The sequence below is a fragment of the Vulpes vulpes genome, chromosome 12, assembly GCF_048418805.1.
Source record: "Vulpes vulpes isolate BD-2025 chromosome 12, VulVul3, whole genome shotgun sequence".
Taxonomy (NCBI): Eukaryota; Metazoa; Chordata; class Mammalia; order Carnivora; family Canidae; genus Vulpes; species Vulpes vulpes.
The window spans coordinates 18,640,332-18,663,193 of record NC_132791.1 but is presented as its reverse complement, the minus strand read 5'-3'; the positions used below and the strand labels follow the sequence as shown (position 1 = coordinate 18,663,193).

The 22,862-nt window shown below is 50.5% G+C and overlaps 1 protein-coding gene across 1 annotated transcript in view; it reads right to left on the bottom strand.

Annotated features, from left to right (window-relative positions):
• GABBR2 (gamma-aminobutyric acid type B receptor subunit 2) overlaps nucleotides 1–10,968 on the bottom strand; it is a 349,564-nt gene extending 338,596 nt beyond the window's left edge. Inside the window, exon 1 of the mRNA XM_026013320.2 lies at nucleotides 10,529–10,968. Coding sequence (XP_025869105.2) covers nucleotides 10,529–10,852 — 324 coding nt within the window. The 5' untranslated portion in view covers nucleotides 10,853–10,968. The remainder of the gene's footprint in view (nucleotides 1–10,528) is intronic.
• Nucleotides 10,969–22,862: the final 11,894 nt, after the last annotated feature.

The window sequence follows — 22,862 nt, the reverse complement described above, 5'->3', positions numbered from 1 at the left end:
GCTGGGTCAGTGGTCCTAACAGTCCTCTGCACCTGGGGGACAGCCCCTGCCCCCACCCCTGGCCTGTCCCCTCACCCTTCTCATGCTGTGAGGCAATGATGACAGGCCACCTTGCTGCATGCCTTCAAGAGCACGGCTGTTGTGGGTTCATCTCCACATACCCCATAACCAGCCCCAGGCCTGGCACTGAGCTACAAGTACAAAGGAAGCAGCACAGCTGCCTTCGAGGTAATCCAGGAGAGACACATACAGACACAAACACTGACACCCCAAGGAAACACCACAGGAGGTGACAAGCTCCGCAGGTGCAAGGGGAGCAGAAAGTGGGTCTGTGTGAGCCAGGTGTGTAGACAGACGTGCTAAAAGTGAGGAGAGAGTGCGGCGCTGGCTGCATGTGACTGAGTGGGTGGACAGGGAAATGGGGCTGCGTTAGAGGGAGAGACGAGCGGCTCTGTGAAGTTCACAAAATAAAATAAAAAAAGCATCAGCTACTGACAACACATGCCCCTATGGGAGGAAGGTAAGACAGGACAAGAGGATGCCACTCACTGGGTGCTTATGCACAGGACGTCAAAGTCAAACCGTCCAGATTAAAATCCCAACTCACCACCTGGGTGACCATCATGTCACGTGACCCCGCCAAGCCTCACCTGCAAACCGCGGGCTCTGATGGCACCTACCCCACCAGGCTGTTGAGAGGATTACATGAGTGAACCCTGCAGAAACGTCCTGCAAAAGCCACACGGACCACCCCGGGCTGAGCCTGGGATACAGATAAGTTCTAGCTGCTGCTGTGGTCTCGTCTCCTTCACCTGCGCACTTGCAACTCAACATTTCCATTCCCTTTCCCTTCTTCTTTAACAAGATGAGGAGCTCTCCAAGGGCTTTCTGTTTCAGGGATTCAGAGAGTCCTGCAAGGAGCTCAGAGGGTTCCCTCGGGCCACTGTGTGACAGAGGAGCCAATTCTCCTATCAAAGTCAAGGCCCTCTGGGCCAGCCTAGGTGGGAGCTCTGAGGAGCCTAGGTGTATGCCCTGGAGTGGGCTTCCGGGTCCCTGCCTGCCAGTGAAATCCCTGAAACAATTCTGGGCATTCTCAGAAAAGCTTCAGTGAACGGGTAGTTCTAGAAACAAAGTGATTTGGATAATATAGTGATTATTATAAGGGTGGCTGTTGCTTTCAAAATCAGTTCCCTCTGAACAAAGTCAAGTGGATCATAAGCAGAGTGTGAAAATATCATTTTCTCTCCGCCACCTCCTGACCCTGCGCCATGAGAGCAGCAATAATGCATCACTCCACAAAGTCTTTCTTTGGCTAGATTTTATCTGAATGGTGACTGATGATGTCCTTGCCAAGTGGCAGGAGAGGGGTCTGCTTCAGCCAGCAGCTGTGGAACGTGGGCACTGATGAAGACAGATGAATCCATTTACTCAGTACTTTGGATCTACCACTAATTTTCTAGATGACAATGACACTTCATCCTTCCAGCAATGTAGACTGTTCAAAAAGACTGGAAAAGTAGAAAATTGCAAAAGAATTCCCCAACTGGCCCCAAAAGGTGTCACAAGGTTCATGCTCCTTAGTCAAGCAAGAACACTCAGATGCCCCAAGCTCAGCTCATAACTGATTTACTCTTATTTTGCATATGATTCCAATAACCTTGGTTATCTGATTTTGGGTCCAGACCAAAACTAGATCAGGGAGATGGTCACCTCTAGGCTGAGTCTACCCAGTTCCTGGGTCAGTCTGGACCATGGAAGGATAAAGAGCAGAAGCTTCCAGCCCAGGAGCAGGGAGCGTGGGCTAAGTCTTGCCATTCAGAGGATCCCCAGGGACCTCTTCATTCACTATACCCAGACCTGCCACTAGACCACCTGGCTCACCAAGGCTGATGACTTGGCTCCATTCTGGCAATTTCTACCAGGACCGGAGCCCAGTCCAGCCTCTGTTGGCTCTCATGTTCCCTGGAGGTGGGAATGGGATATCACAACCTGATTCCTACACCCACCAACTGCTGGCTTAGAGGACTGTTCCAATAAACCGATCTAAAATCGTAACAGTTCGCAGATGCTGGAAAGAATTTATTTCCTAGGTTTTAACGTATCTTGGAAGATGCCATGTATGTTCATCGGGGAAGAGAAGAATGACACCAGCTTTGCACATAATCTTCTAATGGAACACCCGACAAGTAACCTTTTCCCTTTGTGCTCCACAATTATAGGGACCCCAAAAGTACCAAATAGGAAGAACCCACACGAACAAATGAAGAGCAAGCAGGAAGCTCACCCCACTTGTCTTGGCATACAGAACATCTCCTCGATTTATTAAAACTATGCCCATTAATCCTCTTAGAACCAGAGAGCCGGATTCCAAGCTTTTAGATATATTTGTTTGTTCAAGAAATATTTGCTCTGTGCCTGGCCCTGAGATAGTGCCTAGAGGACCACAAGGGAGCCAGACACACTCAGCACCTGCTCTCACAATGCTTACAACAGAGCAGAGATCCTCAAGCCATGCTGCAATTCTCAGAGAGAAGCAGGGACTTCCCCGTGGTCTTAACAACTAATCTAGCACCAGAACCCAGACCGCCAACCCCAGGTGGGGCTCACACTCCCATGGTTCCAGCCTGGTACACCTGCTTGTTCCTAGAAAGGTACAGAGACAAAGGCATCTCACCAGCCTCCCTGGGCAGCGTTACATAAGCATAGAGAATAAGAATGAAATAAAGGAGCAAATGGATACAGATGTTCATCGGGTGAACTACGTCACTTAATTTTCTGACCTTCCTACAATCAAAATAAATAATCAAAAAAGCTAGCAACAAGGAGCCACTTACATTCACAACCAAACATAGGGACTGACCAAACAGGTGCCTCCAGAAGGGGGTCGCCTTCCCCGGCACCCTCCTCTGACCCCTACCACGGTTGGCTCACATTATGTGCGAGGGTTTCTGTCTTCCTGTTTTGTCCACCTGTTTAGACTGTGAGCTCCTCGAGGGCAATTTTCGTGTCCTGTCCACTTCTGTGTCAGAGCCTAGACGGGGCCTGATAGAAAGTTCTATCAATGAGGGTACGTCCTACTAGGGAACTGAGGCAGAAGCAGGTTGCGTCTGCAGCAGCCACGTAGGTGGGCGGGTCAGATCTCCTCTGCAGGCAGGACCTACAGGAGGAGGGGGGTCAGTGGATGGCCTTCGCTGCAGTTTCAACCCTGCCACCATATTTAATTCTGCTAAGGACACAAGCTCCCAGGCAGCCTGTGGTCAGTGACTGAGTTGGGCAGGGATTCTACTGTCTGGCTCTTTCGGTCCCAGGCAGGACGTCACTATGGGCAGACTTTGCTCCAGAGCAGTCCACTGCCTGGCCCAGACTTGCTGAGCCTCTTCCTACCCATCTCTCCTTCCCCCTCCTTTCACAGCTATCATCAGCACAGTGTCATGGGCTGAGCGTCTCCCCACCTCCTCCTGTATCATTCACAGGCATCACCCCCCAGAGCTCTTGTACTTCTAAAACCATCTTGGCATTTACTTCCTGAAGGACCCAGAACAAGTCCACATGGCATCCACATGCTCCCCTACCCTCCTCGGAAGTTAGCTTGACCCGTGACTATTTCCAGTCAATGGAATATGAGTAGAAATAATGCATGAGTCACTTCCAAGTAAAGATCGTTAAAAATCCAGTATGCCTTCCCCAGGGAGTCCTCCCCACTCCCATCTTCTTGAGGTCACAAGATGGGAGAGTCACACCCAAAGTCTGCCTGGATCCTTATGTTCCCACTTAGAGGAGAGCCAGTCAGGAGGAGCACTTCTGACACATTCTGGACTTTGGACAACAGTTAAATAAATTTTATTATTTAGGCACCAGAGATTGCGGGAATTGTTTGTCAATGCAGCAGGGCCTCGTTCACCCTGACTGACAAGACATGTATCCTATGCACGTATGTGTTTAGCTCCTCTGCTTTCATGGCTCTCTTACCCTTCAGACTTGCTCACTGACCTGCTGAGACCATAAATATCTGCATGAAGAGGCTGATGTTACCCTGTGTCCTTGAGAGGGTAGGCCAAACACAGGAAGAAGCCCCCGTCAAAGACAGAGTTAACGAGTTAAACTCTTAGCCCAATACCTAGTGCTAAACAGGCCCTAGCATGTTATTCCACCCACCGCCCCCATGGGCAGCTGGTGAGGTCTGGGGAATGGGCTGGGGGTCGCCATGGCCAAGGGCATGTGCCCTCACACTGAGAAGCATGGGGCTGATTTCATCTACAGCCTGTCCGTCAACTTAATCCTGATAGGTGGGATCACCTAAATCCCGTGGTAATGGGGTTGGGGGTGAAGACCCCAGAGAGATGATCTGGACAAACTGGTGGGATGCTAATTCAGAAAGGAGACTGGAATTTGCTCGCTCACAGTGCAGTTCAGCAGACGCTCACTCCCTGATACCCTGCCCTCACGGACCTAAAGTCTGGTGGGAGAGAAAGAGAGCAATATGCTAGGATCCATGGCAGAAGGGAAGATGTGCTGCTGGGGTCCCCTTCCTCCAGCACCCCTCTCGGCAACGTGGTGTTGGCGGACAAGAGTACAGATAACACCGCTTTCCATTTGCATCCTGTTGTGAGGTTCCACATCCAAGATATTTATTCCTTATTACAACCCTGTGAGGTCAGCATAATGGTCCCCATACAGGACAAGAATAATGACAATGGTGACAATATAGCGGCGAATATTTACTGGGCACTCCCAGTGTACCAAGCACTGACTTGATTACTTGACCAGGGAAGTCTCATTTTGTTAGCCCCACTTTACAGATGACGAAACGGAGGCAAAGCGCATTGCCCCGGGTCACCAAGCAGGTAAGTGGTACCCAACAGGGAACCACTGGTCTCCTGACATACTGAGGAGCTCATCTTGGGGAGCGGAAGGGTCTGGAGAGGGCGTATGCCATTCTGTGCCCACCTCACCTCCACTGGGCACTCTCTCCTCATGCCCCCACCATGCAGTGCCTGGACTCGGTGACTCTTGCCTGCCAGATCCACCCCCTGCGTCCCCCGTGGGGCCCTCTCTGTTGCCCGTCCCGCCCCGTCCGGTCTCAGCAATGCCCATTCTCCTGCACATCCTCTCCCACAGCCTCTCCACCTCTGTTCAAGCCTCAGCATCTGTCCTTCAACTGCTGGAGTAGCTTCCTGGCTTCTCAGTCTCCAGGCTCATCAGTCTGCCACCTAGGCTCTGCATTCCCACTGGCCCTGATCATATCACAGCCACGTTCAAACCCGCCACCCACACACGGCTCCTCATGGTTCCAGAATAAAGTCCAACCTTCTCTGCATGTGATTCAAGGCCTTCCACACCCACCAACAGACTACCTACCCCTCCACAAGCCCTGCACTCCGGAGAAAACCTAACAAGTCATGCTCCCCAAACACACCTCACACTTTGTCTCCTCCACCCTTTGATCTTGGGGCCCCTTCCTGGGATTCAACCTCCATCTCCCTGAGTCCCTGCTTCTCTGTGTCAACATGATATTGGCCCTTTCAGGCCCATTTTGTTTTCTCTCCTCCAGGAGGCCTCTCCTGACCTAGATATGATCTCTTTCTCTTAATGCCTGTGCCATCCCTGGTCTCTTTCTTGAATGCAGCATCTCCCAAGGGCCTGTCTTTGTGGATATCTGTGAGCAGACGCTCCTGGCATCCACACCTTCAACAGCCTCAGACGTCCTTCGACCATCGACCTCTTCCTCACTCTCTACTCATGTGGTTGGGCAGGGCTGACCTCCCTGCCCTCTCCCTCCGTGAAAGGCTGGCTGATGTCCCAGACCACCAGTGTCACGTGATGGGCTCAGGGGGTGGACACATGACCCAATTCAAGCCAACAAGAGCTGAGTTTGGGACTTCTGCTGCAACATTTGGGAAAGAAACACTCTTCTTACTGGAGTTTCTAAACTGGGAGTGTGTAAATTTGCAGCTGGTAGGGGCCATCTGTGCTACCACATGGGTAGAGCCTGCCTGTGAGTGAAGCCAAACAGAGGAAATGAGAGCCAAGAGACAGAGAGAGACATTTTTTAAGATATCCTTTCAGTCCCTGGATTCAGCCATGCCTGAAGACAGCCCACTCCAGGATTTTTCAGGCACATGGCCCAGTTAAAGTGGGGTTTCTATCACTTAGAGTGAGTCCTAAGCAATACACTTCCTAAGGGCCAGGTACCATGCTGGGCAGTAGGGCTATAACCACAGAGAAGAGGTAACCTGACCCTAAAAGGGCTCACTCTCTTTCTTTTTACCTCTAAGAAGAGCTGTATTGAAACAGAATTCATATATCACAATATTCATTCTTTCAAAGTATATGATTCTACAGTTCTTGAATATTCAGAGAACCGTGCAGTCATCACCACAATCACTTCTATCTTAACTTGAAAACGGCAAATAGGTGCTTGCCCTGTTTTCCTCCATGCACCAGCTCCTCCCTCAAACCCAAGGCTGGGTTTTATCCCCTTCTGCAGTACCAGTAACTGTAGTCAGTATTCAATTAATGCCTGCTGAGTTGTACTCAGACATCCTTGAAAAGCTCAGCCTCCATCCACCAGTTGTTTGGACCCTTTCTAAAGCACAGTGAATGAGAGGACAGATATTTGGCAAAGGTGCCCAAGGAAAGAACATGCTCGTCTATCACCATGTCTTCTCTGGATTTTCTCAGCTAGATCCTTGCATCAGGGTAGACTTCCTGAAAGGTGCACACCTAGAATGTGCTTCTTTGGCTCCCTGAACTTCCCCTAAGTTTGTCACATAACAATTTAAGTAGGAACAAGTGGGAAAACAAATAAATCCAACAAGAGGGAAATGACTTGGTATTTATGGTACACCCCTCAGGACAGAATAGTATATGGCCACTCAAAATCATTTTTGCAATTGAGGACATGCGGAAGTACTCATAATGTTAATTTAATGAAACAAAGTATAAAAGGGCAAATAGAGTAAGATCTCAAGTACATAATATAGTAAAAACTGGCAACTAGAAGGGAATACTGCTAATTATTAGGTGTAATTATCTTTGTATAGGTGGATTGTGAGCAATTATTATTTTTCTTCATGCTTCTCCCTAATTTTCCATTTTTCTAAAATGAAAAGTACTTTAATCAAATTAGAAAGGCCAACATTATTTCTTAACTCATCCCTTAGCTATTATTTAATTTTCTTAATGTGGCTACCAAAGAATGAGAGACAGCCAGCCATGTGAAGAACATTCTGAATCTCCTGCAAAACTTGCTTAAAAAGGCACTGTCCTTCAGGGTTTTTTAATCAAACATGTAAGTAGTTTCTTTTAGTAATTCTAAAACTAAATTTGGTAATTTAGTAAGTAATTAAGTAATCACCATTTTTACCTTTTTACCTTGACTGCCAGGAAGCTCAGACCTAAAATGTAATATGCACAATGGCAATAACCCAGCTTCTTGGTAATAGTAACTTCCATGCTTCTATGTGGTTTCTGATGCTTCTTTTTATTTGTATATTCAGTTCCTTGCTTGTGTTTTTATATACTCAACTCTACTTTGGAGTACATAAAAAAGTATTTGTTGAAATGATTCTATCTACAGCAGAGAAAAGAGGTCCTAAGTAGCAGATGCTCTGTTGGGATGTTTCATTTTTATAAACACAGGCACAGAGTGGGCTTTGAACATTCTATTGCTATTCTAATTACAGTAGGAGGGTCAACCTAGAGAAATTTGAGCAGGAAGCTCCTTTATTGAGGGAGGCTCTCCCACTGATCAGATTAACCCATTATTTGGTAAATCTTCATCTCTTTGAAGGCTGTGTGGACCAAGGTCCACCCTGGTTGCCCATAGCCTCTGGCCATTGACTGACAGTAAATGTCAGCAAAGCCAGCCAAAACCTATTCACCACATCCATCCTGTGTTCAAGTCTACAGACAACAAGTGACACGGCCAGGAAGTGATTAGTGAGTACACACAATCCGCAAAGATGGCCCATCTGAATAAAACAGGCCCCAGACGCTCTAACACAGGCCCCAGACACCCTCCGGATCACTGTGGATCTTGCTGCAATTACCCACACCAGTCATTCCTTTACTTCGGCTCAGCAAAAAATACCTCTACTATGGGGATAGACCACTTGAAAAAAATCAAGTATTATATCACCTGGGTGTTCTCCCAAACATGACACCTCATGGCAGGAGATAACATATGTATTTGATTGTAAGCCAGAGTTCCTTTTTTCTGGCGATAACTTCACTGACCCTTTAGGAGACTTCAAAAGTGAGATCAACAAAATCAGCAGGCTTAATATTTAGCTGTGACCATTTTATCACACCTAAAGCTGCAAGGTCTTACTCGTGGATCCGTATCGGAGGAAAACGAAGGAAGGGAGGCAGGAAACATTTCTTTGGTGCTTCCAGCATGCCAGACGGAGCCCTGGCTGCCGGGCCTGCCAGCTCACGGCATTCTCCACTCGGGCCTGCTATCCCCGTGAGCACCACATCACCACCCTACTGAGTACTTGCAACAGCCCTACTCTCCCAGATTTGAGAATCTAGGCTGAGATAGATTCAATAACCCCACTCAAGGTCACCCATGGGGAAGATAACTGGTGTCTGAGCAGAACCCAGGGCCGATCCACCCATGCTCTGTGCCCCTTCACATGGATGGAGATGTTTCTCTGTTTGCATGACACTGAGATTACCCCGTGCCCTCCTTCCTACTGCTTCCTGCAGATCCCCCACCACCAGCGGAGGAGCCTTATCCTCCGGACTCCGGGCCTCTCACTCAGAGAGTCATCAAGACACACTTGAAAAATAAATGTAAAAGCTTCAACCCACACCCTGAAACCAAGCACCCAACCCTTTGCTGCCACAATCAAGCTAATGTGAAATCTCTTTCAGGGAAGCTTTCTAAAGGGAATAAATTGATGATGAAAACATTATGCAGTTGACAACATTTAGTGATGATGCAAGCAGGGCTGCCCTATCTACAAATGTTTCTGCCTCCAAAGAACTGGCTCTCTCCCGTCCCTTCCGAAAGAATCCGTATGGAGGCAACAGGGAAATCGTGCCCACAGGACATGCCTCCTTAGCACAGAGGTGCGCTGCGCATCTATGCGTGCCAGACAAGTACCCCGGAGAACTTGAAAGGCTCGGGCAAAGATGAAGGCGACGAGAATGTCATTCAGAAAGAATTCCCCGGCCCGGTTAGCTCTGCTCAGCCACCCAGATTGCATCCTCGCAGGGCAGAGGCAGCCTGCGCGCACCGCCACCAACTGCCACCCGTTCCTCCACCTTTTATTTACAGGGCAGAGCAGGCTGGTTCATCCGCGAAGGGGGGAGGTGGGGAATAAGATGCAATCCACATTTCTGCTCTTTCTCAGAGGACAAAAAAAAAGGGGGGGAGGCAGGCAGAGAAGGAGGCAGAGCCCCAGGCTGCACGGGCAGCGCCGCCTCCTCTCTGAGGGTGGGAGGAGGAGAGGCACCTGGGCTGGAGCAGAAGCTCCCCAGGAGCTCCGGGAGGACGGGGTCAGACCGAGCGCGCGGCCGGGCTGGCGCGGCGGGGAAGGCGCCGGCGGAGCGCACCGCACGGGAAATCACTGCCCCCTTCAGGCCGCGCCTCGGACGCCTGGGCCGGAGCGTGGGGGCCCCCTCGGTCCGGGGAAACTCGCACACGCGACCTGGCGCGGCCGGCGATCGCTCGCCCAGGCCGCCTCGGCGCACCCCTGCAGCCGTGCGGGCGGCGGGTGTCAGGTCCGCGCGGGGGCCTCAGCCGGGACCGGCCGCGGGCGCGACGAGGGGGCTCGGGACGCGCAGCCCTGGGCGCCGCGGCTCCGCTCGGAGCAGGAGGCCGGGAGGGCCAGCCCGCCGCGCTCCGAGTCCGCGCTTCAAGTCTGCGCCCGCGGCACGCACACCGCGGCGGCGCGGCCGGGCACCTCCGCGCGTCCGCAGCCAGACCAGCTCCGGGCGCTCCCTGAGCAGCTGACCCGAGGGGGGAGTCTCCCCACGGACCCGCTCCGGCCGCAGGCGGCAGCCTTTCCCAGCCCGCGGCCCCACACCTGCCCGCGCGCACCACGCGCCCGGCCCTCCTGCGCGCTCCGGCCCCTGGGGCCCCGCGCCCTCCGGACCTCCTAGCGCGGCCGGGCTCTCCCGGGAGCCCGCGGGCAGGCCACGGCCTCCCCAGCCCCGGGTGGCCCAGTCTGCAGCCAGGGCGCCGTTCCTCCCACCCGGCAGCCCACAGCCCCACCGGCGGGACCCGGCCAGGGGCGACCACGGCCGGCCTTCTGGAGGGTCCGGTCCCCGCCGTCCACACTCCTCCTGGGGCCACGGAAGCCCCGTCCTCTATCCGCCACCGCACCCCCCTCCCCAGCACGCACATTCAGGCATCGGATCCCAGAGGGGGGAGATGCTCAGCAAATCTGGGTACCAGCTGTGCCAGCCAAGCCCGGAGGGACCCCGGGGTGGGCACTGGGCGCCGGGCTTCCCTCCGAGGGCGCTCCCTCGCCCACCGCCCCGCGCGGCCCCGACGGCGCGGGCGCCGGCCGCTCACCTCGGTGTCGTAGAGCCGCAGGTCCAGGAAGTAGGGGCGCAGGAGCGACTCGTTGCGGATCTGCTCGATGGCCAGTTCCACGGCGGGGAGCACGCCGCGCCCGATGCTGCCCTTGGCCACCTCCTTGGTGAGCGGCATGAGGCCCATGATGGAGAGCGGCGGGCTGCTGGGCGGCGGCCGGGGGGCACCCCGCGCCCAGCCCCAGGCCCCGGGCGCCAGCGGCAGCAGCAGCGGCAGCAGCAGGAGCAGCAGCGGGCGCGCGGGCGGCGGCGGCGGCGGCGGCGGCGGCGGCCCGGGCTGCCCGGAGCTCCGCGGGGAAGCCATGCCGCGCCGCGGGCTGCGGGCGCCGGCTCACTCGGCCCGCATGGCCTGGCCCGGCCCGCCGCCCCGCGCCAAGCTCTCCCCGCGGCGCCCGCGCAATGGCGCCGGCCCCGGCCCCGGCCCCGGCCCCGGCTCCGGCTCGGGCTCCGGCTCCTGCTCGCCTCCGAACGGCCGCGGCGGCGGCGGCGGCGGCGCCCGTGACGGATCAATCACGCCGGGAAGGGGTGGGAGCGAGCGGAGTGCGGGAGGCGGGGAGCCGGAGAGCAAACGCGGAGAGGGGGGCCGGCGTCTTCGCGCGCGCCTCGCCCCGGCGCGGCCACCCCGAAGCAGGCCGCCCCCGCCCGGCCGCCCGCGTGCGCGCTCCGAGCCGCTCTCCCGCCGGGAGCTGCTCCGCGGCCGCCCCTGGAGCCCGGCCGGGGAGCGCGGGCGGCAGGAAACGCGGGAGGCGAAGGCGAGGCTGCTCGGCGGCGGCTCGAGCCGCCTCCGGGGACGGGGACGGGGACGGGGACGGGGACGGGCCGTGCGCGCCGGGGGAGGGGGAGGGGAGGGGAGGCGCTGGCGCAGGGCGGCCGCGGGGAGGGAGGGCCGCCTCCCCGGCACGCGCACACACGCGCCCCCTCCGCAGACCGCGGGGCACCTGCGCGCCCGGGGCCGGGGTCGGGCGGTGCGGACTGCGCGCTGGCACACGCAGTGGCGGCCGCCGCTCCGCCGAGCCGGGAAGGTCTGGGGCCAGCGCGCCACGGAGGAGTCCTAGAGGCACCTGCAGCCCTGCGCTCCTCCGCCCCGCGCGGGTGTCCGGGGAGGCCCGCGCTGAGCCCGAGGGGGCGCCCCAAGCTGCCGCCGGCGCTCGAGCGTTCCTTGCTGCTCGGGTGTCCGGAGCTTAGGGCCTTGACTGAGAGCCCCCCACCCCCACTTTCCCCGCCGGACTGAGAGAAAGAAGCCGTCCTCTGCCAGCCGCAGAGGAGACCGGGGTCCCCACCTTGCGCGTGCTACCGCCCCCTCCAGGCATTTGACCTCCCCGCGTCCCCACTCCCCGAGGGCTCCGCCCTGCAGTTCCCCTCTGGGTGGGAGCTCCCCCCAGCGCAGATCCGCTTCCCCTGGCTTGGCCCTCTCTTGGCCGGGTCGCGCGGGCTGCGCTGGCCAACCTTAGGCAGGAGCCGTCCTGTGTGATCTGACCTAGCCCCTCCATGCTTGAAGAATGGAAACTGTGGGTCATTAAGATATAAAATCCCAAGGGGTGACTAATGAGGGGGAGACCGCAGGACATCAAATGAGAAAGCATCCTTGTGCTTGAGCCAACCCTTTTGGGCCACATCCACGGCCTTGCCACAAGGATGGAAGTTTAACCTTCATCACCGAACATTTACTATATGCCTTATAATGTCATCCTCACAACAGCCCAGTGAACTAAGCGCTGGGTTTGTCATCCTCACTTTACAGGGGAATACAGGTGAATACCTCAGAGAGGTTCCACTGCTTGTCCAAGTACACAGAGCTACCAGGGTCGGACTGGAACCCAGAGCCAGCAGGAGCTCTGTACCCAGTACAGCAGGAGCCAGGATGGGGAGCAACCTTCCCTACGGGAGGGGCACTGCTCTGACTTTAGGTTGTTCTGAGCTGAGCCTCTGGATCCTCAGTGATGTGGTGAAGGAGCTGAGCCACGTGATGTCCACAGACTTGCTCTTCTGGAGTGCGGTAGAGGCAGCCCTGAATCCCAGGCTAGTTATCAGGAAGCATGAGGACAGAGAGGGCAGGCTAAGCCCAATCCTGGAGAGTGTCTTGGACAGCTCTAGGGAGCCCAGGCCAAGAACTCCCTGTCCCAACTCCTCTTTCTAGGCTTCTGCACACATCACTCCTGAGCTCACTAAGCTAGAGGGTTTTTTACATGGGCAGAGCTCACCTGACCATCTCCCATGAACAAGACCAAAAGCGGTCCAGAGGACAAGGTGATCTCTTTTAGCTGGTATTCACTTGACATCACAGCTGTCCTCTAGCCATCCGCTTCTGGCATCTGCCCTTCCTCGACTTCTCAGTTCAGGTTTCTCAATGAGCATTTTCCCTCCCCCCCCCCCTTTTTTTCCCCTTAGTCATTTGTGCTTTCCTTGTAAGCTGTGCCAATATGGAGTATTCACTGACACCTACATCTGGGAATAAGTTGAAAGCTGGGATAACTTTGCTTGACATTTACGAAATAGTTGAAGGCCCTGCCTGGCAACCTGCCTTTCAGCCCCAGTGTCTCCCCTCATGGGGTGACCTGGCCCCAAGACGTGTGGCCCGGGACCAGCCCTGACCCGAAGAGCACCAGTGTCACTCTCCGCCAGCCTGGATCCAGGCCAGGCTCTGATCTCATGCCCACTTCTGATGCCTGGGCATCCCTCTGGTTCCCAGGTCCTACCCTGGCCAGTGTTCCAGTTTGAAGAATAGAAATTGGATAGTTTGGATAACTGGATTCCTGGCATGCTTCCTAGGTCTGAGTTCCTGCCTCGGTCACCAGCCTCGAGTCCATATTCTCCTACATCTGGAGTCCAGCCTCTGGCTTTATAATAATCATTCCTTCAAGAAACGTTTTGCAGCATCTACTATGTGCTGGGCAGTGTCCTAGGAGCTGAGGAGGCAGGAATAAACAAGCCAAACTCAAATCCCTGTTCTCATAAAATGTACATTGTAGTCGAGAGAAAGAGAAACAATAAACAGCAATGGTAAGAAGAAGCTATCTTCGTATGACAGCTTATGAAAAGTGCCATGAAAAACAAACATAGCAGCAAAGAGGCTTGAGTCTGACAGGGTGGGGCTACAATTTGAAATAAGGGGTCACAGAAGGAGACAATGAGGTGATTTTTCAGCAAAAGACCTAAAGGAGGTAAGCAAACGAGACATGCAAATAGTGTTCCAGGTGGAGGAACAGCGAGGGCAGAGGCTCCGAGACAGGAGTGTGCCTGGCATGTCCAAGGAACAGTCAGGAGGCCTGTGTGGCTGGAGCTGAGTGAGCAAGGGGAAGGTGGTAGTACCCAAGGTCAAAGGCAGGCGGGATCGAGGAGGACCAATTGCACCTGGCGAAGTGGGGGACCACTGGAGGATATTGAGCGGAGCAGTGACACCATCTGACGTATTTGAACAGGATCGCTGGCTGCCAAGTGAAGAATCCTTGGTGAGGGAGGGAAGGTGGAAAAAGTGGAAGCAGGGAAACCAGCTAGGAGGCGGCTATAACTAAAGCCACGTATGGTGCCGGGAACCAGGGAGCCAACAGAGGGGGTGATGAGAGGTGGCTAGGTTAATTATTGCTCTTCTCATTATTAATGGGAATAATATGCATCAGCAGATGCCAAGTCCCGGGGCCATGGTAAACACTGATTTATCTGCTCATCTTCCTTACAGAGGACATAGTAGAGTCTTAAGAAACCATCATGCTCGGGGTCACACACCCAGAAAATGACAAAACATGCATGTCAGCCCAGGTCCATATGGCTTAAATTCTCACCTTCCCTAAACCCTGCCTCCTTAGCAATCCTTTCTCCCGTGCCCTCTCCCCACACACAAGGACCAGAAGCCAGTGTCCGAACCCTGGCTTAGAGGTTGGGGCTGCTTTGAAGGATGACACTCATTCCCTTTCTGAGAACTTTTAGGGCTCTGTGATCCATCTGGTTGCCTTTTGAGCAGGATCCCGACACTGAGAGCCTAACCAGGCCTCTCCCTCCTATCTGTCTTTTTTCCAGGCTGGGCTGGACACTTCTCACTACCCTGGTGCCAGAGGCTGGGATCTGCCCCTCCTGCAGCTGCCTCCTCGCAGGAACTGGCTCCAGTTTCCAATACCCTGGTCCCAATCTGACTTGCTCTGCATGTCTGCCTCTGCCCTAACTCCAACGATAAGGAGATCTTCTTTCACTTTTTTCTTTAGAAATAAATAAATAAATAAATAAATAAATAAATAAATAATAAGAAAATTTAAAAAAAAAAAAAACATAAGCCATCTTACAAATATCTCCCATGTATTTCTCCCCTTTCCCCCGTGTATTTCTTATTTCTGTTTACATTGAAATGTTTCTTTCAACCAAGTAGCTCAGCCGTTTTTTTTTAAGTACATTGTTTGTTTTCAATTCTTTTTTTAATGGATAAGTTATGAATGATGGCTCCAAAAAAGATTAGCTGAATGAATCTAAGTTGCTTTTCCCTTTTCACAAGGCATGTTTTTTAAACCGTAAAATTGGGTTTCAGGCATCAAACGTGGTCTGGTGACACAGTTCGAGTAATAATAATAGCTACCATTTATTAAACACCTACCTACTCTGTGCCAGACACCTTGGTATGCATCATCTTAATCTTCACAACTGCCTGAAAAATAGGTGTTAGGATCCCAGTTTTGCAAAAATTACAAGACTGAAGTCCAGATGGATTAACTAATATGCTTAATGATACTTGGCAGAGACGGTGGCAGGGCCCAAACCCAGTCTGTCTGACCCCAAACTCCTGCACGTTTCTCTATTCCACATGCCTCTCCTTGGAGATACACTCATATGACTGAGAAGGACTGAGGCTTGAAGAAGAGATGCCTGAGTGGCTCAGTGGTTGAGCATCTGCCTTCGGCTCAGGGCGTGATCCCGAGGTCTTGGGATTGAGCCCCACATCAGGCTCCCTATAGGGACCCTGCTTCTCCCTCTACCTATGCCTCTGCTTCTCTCTTTGTGTCTCTCATGAATGAATAAATAATATCTTTTTAAAAATTACCTTTGAAGAAGTAAGGAAGATTCCTGAGGATCAACACCAGAAGAATGTAAAATGACTTGGCCAGGATCCCTCACCAAATGAGAGATGAAGCTGACCCTCTTCCTGAGTTGTCATCAGAGGAGAGCTGTGGCCCGGAGAGAGTCTATGACTAAACCCTTCAGAGGTTAATGCCGAGCCTGGGGTAGGCCAGAAGAGCCTGGAGCCTCTCCTTCCACCCATGCTCTTTGTCACTTTGAGAACAGTGGAAGGACGGGGGAGTCACCTTGACCCATTTCAGCTGGACAAGCCCTGAGCAGACACAGGAATAAAAGGTACCTTAAACCTGAGTGGTCTCCAGAAGAACGGGGACTAGCAAGGGGGCCAAAATCCCCTCTCGTGTACAGGTTTCACTAACAATAAGATCCTTTAGAAAGGGGATTATAGATGAACAAGGGGCACGGTATAGGAACAGAACCTTGGACAGATGGCAAAATCTCTGGTGCAACCACTCGCCGAACCTCAGGAAGCAGGTAGTCCTGCTGGTCTCCGGGTCTGGCTTACCAGTTATCAGTGACTCAACTCTGGGAGTCACTTACGATCCTGACCTTCAGTTTCCTCATCTGTAAAGTGGGAATAGACAATTCGTGTTTCATCCCGAGCTTATTATGAGGATTAAATGATTATAACAGCTAATGTGTTTCGGGTACTCACACGTGCCGGGCACTGTTCCAAGCACTGTTCACATCATTCACATCATTAACTCCCTTGCTAATAAAACAATGTATATGTGCATAGAAAGCACTTAACACAGTACTAAACTCTTATCAGGCATGTGACTAATAATGATAATAGTAGTAATGCCACCACAGTGGTAAAATGAGTGCCTCCTGAGGCTCCCACTCCGTTATTGGATTGAAGGGCGGTTTGTGCCTTATTTATCAGGTGCCACCAAAGTCAGCCTTCCTGTAGCATTCACCCTGGATCCCAATCTGCTGCTGGAATCTTGGTGCTCTCCCTCACCCTTGGCACCCTCCACGAAAAACAGCTCCTAGGCACTGCCGCATTCCACCGCCAACTAAGTCCCACAGGAGAAATGTCCCCAGATTCTTCAACTCGCCCTGGCCATGAGTCTGCTCCTCGCTTTCTTCAAGGGTGATGCTCAAAACTGACCACAAACCCTCCATCCCGACAAAGAAGCACATAGACTAGTAGGCCCCCTGCCTCTGCGTTCAGGGCTCCGGGCTACTGGCCTACCTGCATTTTGCTGGCAGCCACATCACCCTGTGGCTTGTGGGAAGCTTGTGGTCCTCCAACAACCCCCCTAGGTTTGCTTTCTGCGGAGTTGTGGTGGGGGTGTTTCAAGTGAGCAGCAAGCCAGATCTCTCTGATCCTATTTACTAATTACCCCTGAGGGTAATTCAGGGGTCCATGAACAGGGTGGAAACATTTCACCGTGATTATGTCCCCATGTTCCAGCCTACCGAGGGTGTCCTGCATCATGGATCTCTTTTCTATCATATTCACCATCTGTCTCAGTTGATGCCATTGCTGTTGGACAATCTCATTTGCTCTCTTAACCTAAAGCATCGGTCAAATTGTTAAATAGCAGAGGGTCGAGAGCTTTGTGACTGGCCACAGTAGTGGCCATCTGCCCCTCTGGTCTTTTGACCAGACCCACTGAAGATTCCCCCAAACTCTGCTCTCTGCAGTCCATGTTTATCCAGCTTGTGCACCAAAATGTCATGAGAATTCTTGCTACAGCCCTTGCTGAAGCCTCCATGTACCCTATCTCCTGAATTTCTCTGACCTGCCAGATTAGTAACAACAAATACAGGTGAGTGTGGCTGGGATGGTTCTTGGTGAACCCACACCCACTCCTAGGCACCATCCCTCTCTCCTCTGTGTGGTCACACAGCGTTTATAAAATCAGTACTTCTCGCATGCCGCTGAGGGTCAACACCCAGATCCCATATTGCTGACCTCATCCTTTTAGCCTCTCAGGACTCCCAAACTCTACTGTGTCCCCATCGCCTGGCCCTTCCTTTCACTCATCTCTCAAAGATTCTTAGAGGCTCTGGCTGGATATCATCCACAGTTTCCTGCTCTGCCTTCACAGGTACTCCATGGACCTGGGCACATGGGCTCAGGGCATCCTCATCTCTCCTTTGCCTTGTAATTATGATCACCCCACTATTTCTGTTTGCTGGTCATAATGCACCAAAATGTCTAGTGTGTCTCTCTCACAGGCCCAGAGGTGAGAAGGTTCTATATTTTTTGTCCACCCATGCTGTCTCCAAGTACACTGTACAAAGCTTCGAGTGGTCTGTGACTCACTCTGGCATCGAGCACCTGTGTGTTTCAGCAGGTTCCTCCTTTTCAGAGCCCTACTTCCAGTGTCTCTCTGGGTCCCTAGTTTTTGGAGGGAGAGGGTTAATGGTATTGAACCATAACATACATAAAGGTGCATAAATCTTAATGCACGGCTCAACCAATTTTTATAAAGTGAATACACACATGTAAATGACCCCAGAAGAACCAGAAAGCGACCAGCATCCCTAAGCCACTGTTGGGTCCCTGCCAGTCCCTACCCTCTCTCAGGGTAACCAGCGTCCTGACTGTTAACACTGCAAACTGCTTTTTGCCTTTTCTTGGTCTTGATATAAATGGAATCACCGTCTATCCTCTTTTGTGTCTGACTTCTCTCACTCAACATTGTTTGTGAGGTTCACCTACATTGTTGTGCATGACTGTAGATCATTTATTCTCATAGCCTTGTGACTGCCTTCACCTTTTATAATCTGATTTCATCTCATTGGATCCATGTGCAGCCCCTCGGTTTTTCTCTCCAATCATCCAACCAGGCTGGTTGCGAGTCTAACCTGCATCCCCGCCTCTGGTCTCACCCTTCAATCTACCCTTCATCAACCCTGCCAGATGAGCCTCTCCAGAGCTTGGCTCCAATCATATCCTCCCAGCTCAGAATTTTCTCTGACTCCCTGTCACCTCTGTGGCATGAACTTCCAAGACTGCGGTTCCCGGCAACTGACAATGTGGTTTCAATGGTTCCAGCGTCGGCAACCAGCTGTACCCCACTCCCACTTCTATATTCTAACTACTCAGAATGTATTAGTGGGCCATAACCATGCCTGCTCTTTTCTGCCTCCATGTATTTGCTCATGCTACTCCTTCAACATGGAACGTTCTTCTCACTCTTCCTTCCATTGGTGAAATCCTTCACGACCCAGATCAAGTGTCATGTCCCTGTGATGCCTCCTCTAGTCACCCAGCAGAAGTAATTGCTACCTCCTGTCAGCTCCCATGGTGAGGCTTGGCTCATGCTGAGAGATATCACTTATCACTTCTTTAAAAGTTAATTACCATATTTCACCCATTCTGAGACACACATTTGTATTCATCTCTAGGATCGGGAGGCACCTTGCCATTGATGGCATCTTATAATTGGCAGCATTTTTTTTCCTTTCTCCGTAATACATAAAATAATGGTGTCTTAGCTTTTATGAAATACAGTTTTTTCATTTTTGGTCTCAGCACATTCTAGAAAGACTCTGACACCACACTGCATTATATGGTTAGTCTACATCTCTGGATCCTTTTCCACGTGTGAGACCATTGGCACACACAAAGCATACAATATGGGTTTGTTGAATTAATAGATGTATATTACTCATTATTACCCAAACACCTTCTACGTATGCTTCTACCATGGGGAGAGGGAGTAGCATGGGAAGGTCTCTCAGTGTGGCTCTTCATGAGGTTCCTCACCAAGGGCAGACGATTACTCTTTCCTTCCAGGGTGCTGAGGGCCAAGTGACATTGGGGGAGTCTCACATCCCTGGGGCTGGCACAGCTTCCGGGGGGGCATCGGGGGGAAGCTGCACAGGATTAATTTAATGCCAAATCCTTGATCAGCAAAGCAAGCTTCAATTATAACATCCTTCCTATCGGGTAAATATGATTTGCTTTTCAAGGATCTTATTTATGGCCTGGTTTTCAGGAGCACACTGAGACAGGAAGCTGTACGTCCTATCCTGCCAATCTTATTCCAAGCTTTAAATAACACCAGTGAGTCTTTTCATTTGCTTTTTCCTAATGAAATCAGTTATTCTCTCTGCCCCACCCCAACCCAGCTCTATATTATATTAAATACCAAAGGACACAGATAGGCTGGCATCTGACTTTGGTGATATTTTAGCTACTGTTTGCCCTTTTCTTAGTATTCCAGCCGTTGTTCAAATTCCATAGGTGATTTTAATAAAATCCAGCATGTTCTATTGTTTTCCATGTGCTTCTAAAACTTGGAAATACAGTGTACATTGTCAGATGCTTTGGGATGATCCACTTTGTGTGATTAATGATACTGTATCCTCCTGGTAGCGTGCCATCTTGCACAAGTAGGTGTTAAGATCTTCTGACTTCAGATGGATCTGTATCTAGGTTTAAAGGATTGGTTCAGAAGGAACTTTGGTCCTGTGTTCATCAGGGACCCTGAACCCGGTTACAACCTTATCAGATTTGCTACAGTTTTTGGTCAGTTTGATGAAGAATTCACTATATGTATTGCTTACTATATGCAATACTATAAGCAACACTATATGTGTTGCTTTCTATTGGATGGTTTTCCTGAGTATTTCAAGGGCATGGAGATTGCCAGGCCGATGAGCATGATAAAGTTCAATTGCATGGCCATCTGGACTTCCTTTGGGGAGTTTTTTTGATTGATATCTTTATTTTGTCAGGATCTTGGAAAGCACTTAATTCTTTTATACAATGTTCATTATCTTTTAGCAAATTAGATGCCTCTGGGGATTTTTCTAAATCCCATCTTCTCCTTTAAAAGATGGATACAATCACTTGCAATGTGAAAACAACAAATAAAAAGTTTCTTGCTGTCAAGAACAGTGACCTCTGGCTAATAGGACCAGGAGTGAGAGGTAATGGAAGGGTAAAAACAGATTTATTTTTCACCTTCTATCTTTCTGTACTGTTTGAATTTTTTTTTCTTACTATGAGCATGTATCTCTTTTATTAAAGAAAAAAAGAAGGCTTCCTGTATCACTTCACTCTCTGTTTTATTATTGCTTTTGGTTCTATTTTTCTCCCTCTTATATTTTCATTTTGAGACATTCAGCCAGAAGATGACTCAGTTCATTAAAAAAAAATCCAACAACAACAAAACAACAAAAAGATTGAAAAAAAATCCCACTACATTTGGTTTCTATTGTTTACTATTGCTTTTCCTTTTCAATTTTCTTTTTATCTTTGCTTTGACTTTTTTTTTCAGTATTAGATTTAATCTTATAACAGAAACAAAATAAAACCCTTAAGTCTCTAAAAAATAAACTTCTTTGGGGGGAGTTAGGGACACTTTAGAGAATCTAGGGGAGAATCTGGAGATCCACTCTAGACAGAGAGGCATAGATGCACAGACTCAGGAGATGCACCCCCTGAATATCTACTCAACATAATCTAGTGTGCAATGTCCTTTGTTTATATTATCTCATTAAATGATCTCATTAATAATTCTGTAAGGCATTCGTATGCCCATTTTACAAAAGATAAAATGGAGTCTTAGGCTGAATGAGGTGACAGTATAGGAGAAGGAACAAATTTTAGGCTGTAATTCTAGACTTAAGAGGCCAACTGGTCTTTTCCATCACTCCACAGTTTCAAGGTTAAGTGAGCTGTTGATTTTCTAGCTTCTCCTACTGGCTGTGTTCCCTTTGTTAGAAGTGGGTACCCAGTGAAGTCCCAATAGTTCATTTTTGCTTTTGTTTCCCTTGCCTTTGGAGATGTGTCTAGCAGGAAGTTACTGCAGCCAAGGTTGAAGAAGTTGCTGCCTATGTTCTCTAGGATTTGATTTTCCTCTAGGATTTGATTTTTTTAAAGATTTTATTTATTTATTTGAGAGAGAGAGAGAGAGTGCAAGAAGGGGGAGGAGTAGAGGGAGAAGCAGGCTCCTCACTGAGCAAGGAGGTTTCGATCCCAGGACATCATGATCATGATCTGAGCCAAAGGCAAATGCTCCACTGACTGAGCCACCCAGGTACAAATGACATATCAGATAAAGGGCTAATATTCAAGATCTATAAGGAACTTATCAAACTTGGGCAGCCCGGGTGGCTTAGCGGTTTAGTGCCGCCTTCAGCCCAGGGCGTGATCCTGGAGACGGGATCGGGTCCACATCGGGCTCCCTGCATGAAGCCTGCTTCTCCCTCTGCCTGTGTCTCTGTTTCTCTCTCTCTCTCTCTCTCTCTCATAAATAAAAATCTTTTTAAAAAAAAAGAACTTATCAAACTCAACACTCCATAAACAAATAATCTAGTCAAGAAATGCACAGAAAACATGAACAGACATTATTCCAAGAAGACATACAAATGGCCAACAGACACATGAAAAAAATGTTGAACATCACTTGGCATCAGGGAAATACAAATCAAACCCACAATGAGATACCACCCCACACCGGTCAGAATGGCTAAAATTAACAAGTCAGGAAACAACAAATGTAGGCAAGGATTCAGAGAAAGGGTAACCCTTTTACACTGTTGATGGGAATGCAAACTGGTGCAGCCACTGTGGAAAACAGTATGGAGGCTCCTCAAGAAGTTAAAAATAGAGCTACCCTACAACCCAGCAACTGCACTACTAGATACAAACATAGTGATCCAAAAGGGCATCTGCACCCCAATATTTATAGCAGCAATGTCCACAATAGCCAAACTATGGAAAGATCCCAGGTGTTCATCCACAGATGAATGGATAAAGAATACACACACACACACACACACACACAGACACACACACACACATTGAAATATTACTCAGCCATCAGAAAGGATGAAATCTTTTTTTAAAATAGGGTGAATGAGGATCACGGTAATCTTAACAACTCCAAGAGCATGTTGCAAGCTTTTGCCATGTGCCTCACTCTGAGTTTGGCACTCTATAACTAGAAAAGGGCGCAGCTGGGATTCTATCCTGGGTCTGGAAGCTTCCAGGGCTTTCTACCCTATTACCCTATGCTCTAGCACCCCTACTATGATACCCTAACAGGCCCACTCTCCCCAAGTGACTGGCAGACAGATCAAAGGGATGTGAAAGGAGATGCCACACCCTTCCAAATACTTCTTTTCTCTTTTTTTTGAAAATTATTTCTTGCCAAAGTCTACATTTTTAATGTGCATGAGAATGATATTATGATCAATGAAAAATTAATGCTGTGTATCTATTCTTAGGCATTTATTTGTCTCCCAATCCACCACGACAACATGAACTAACTTTGGGAGAAATA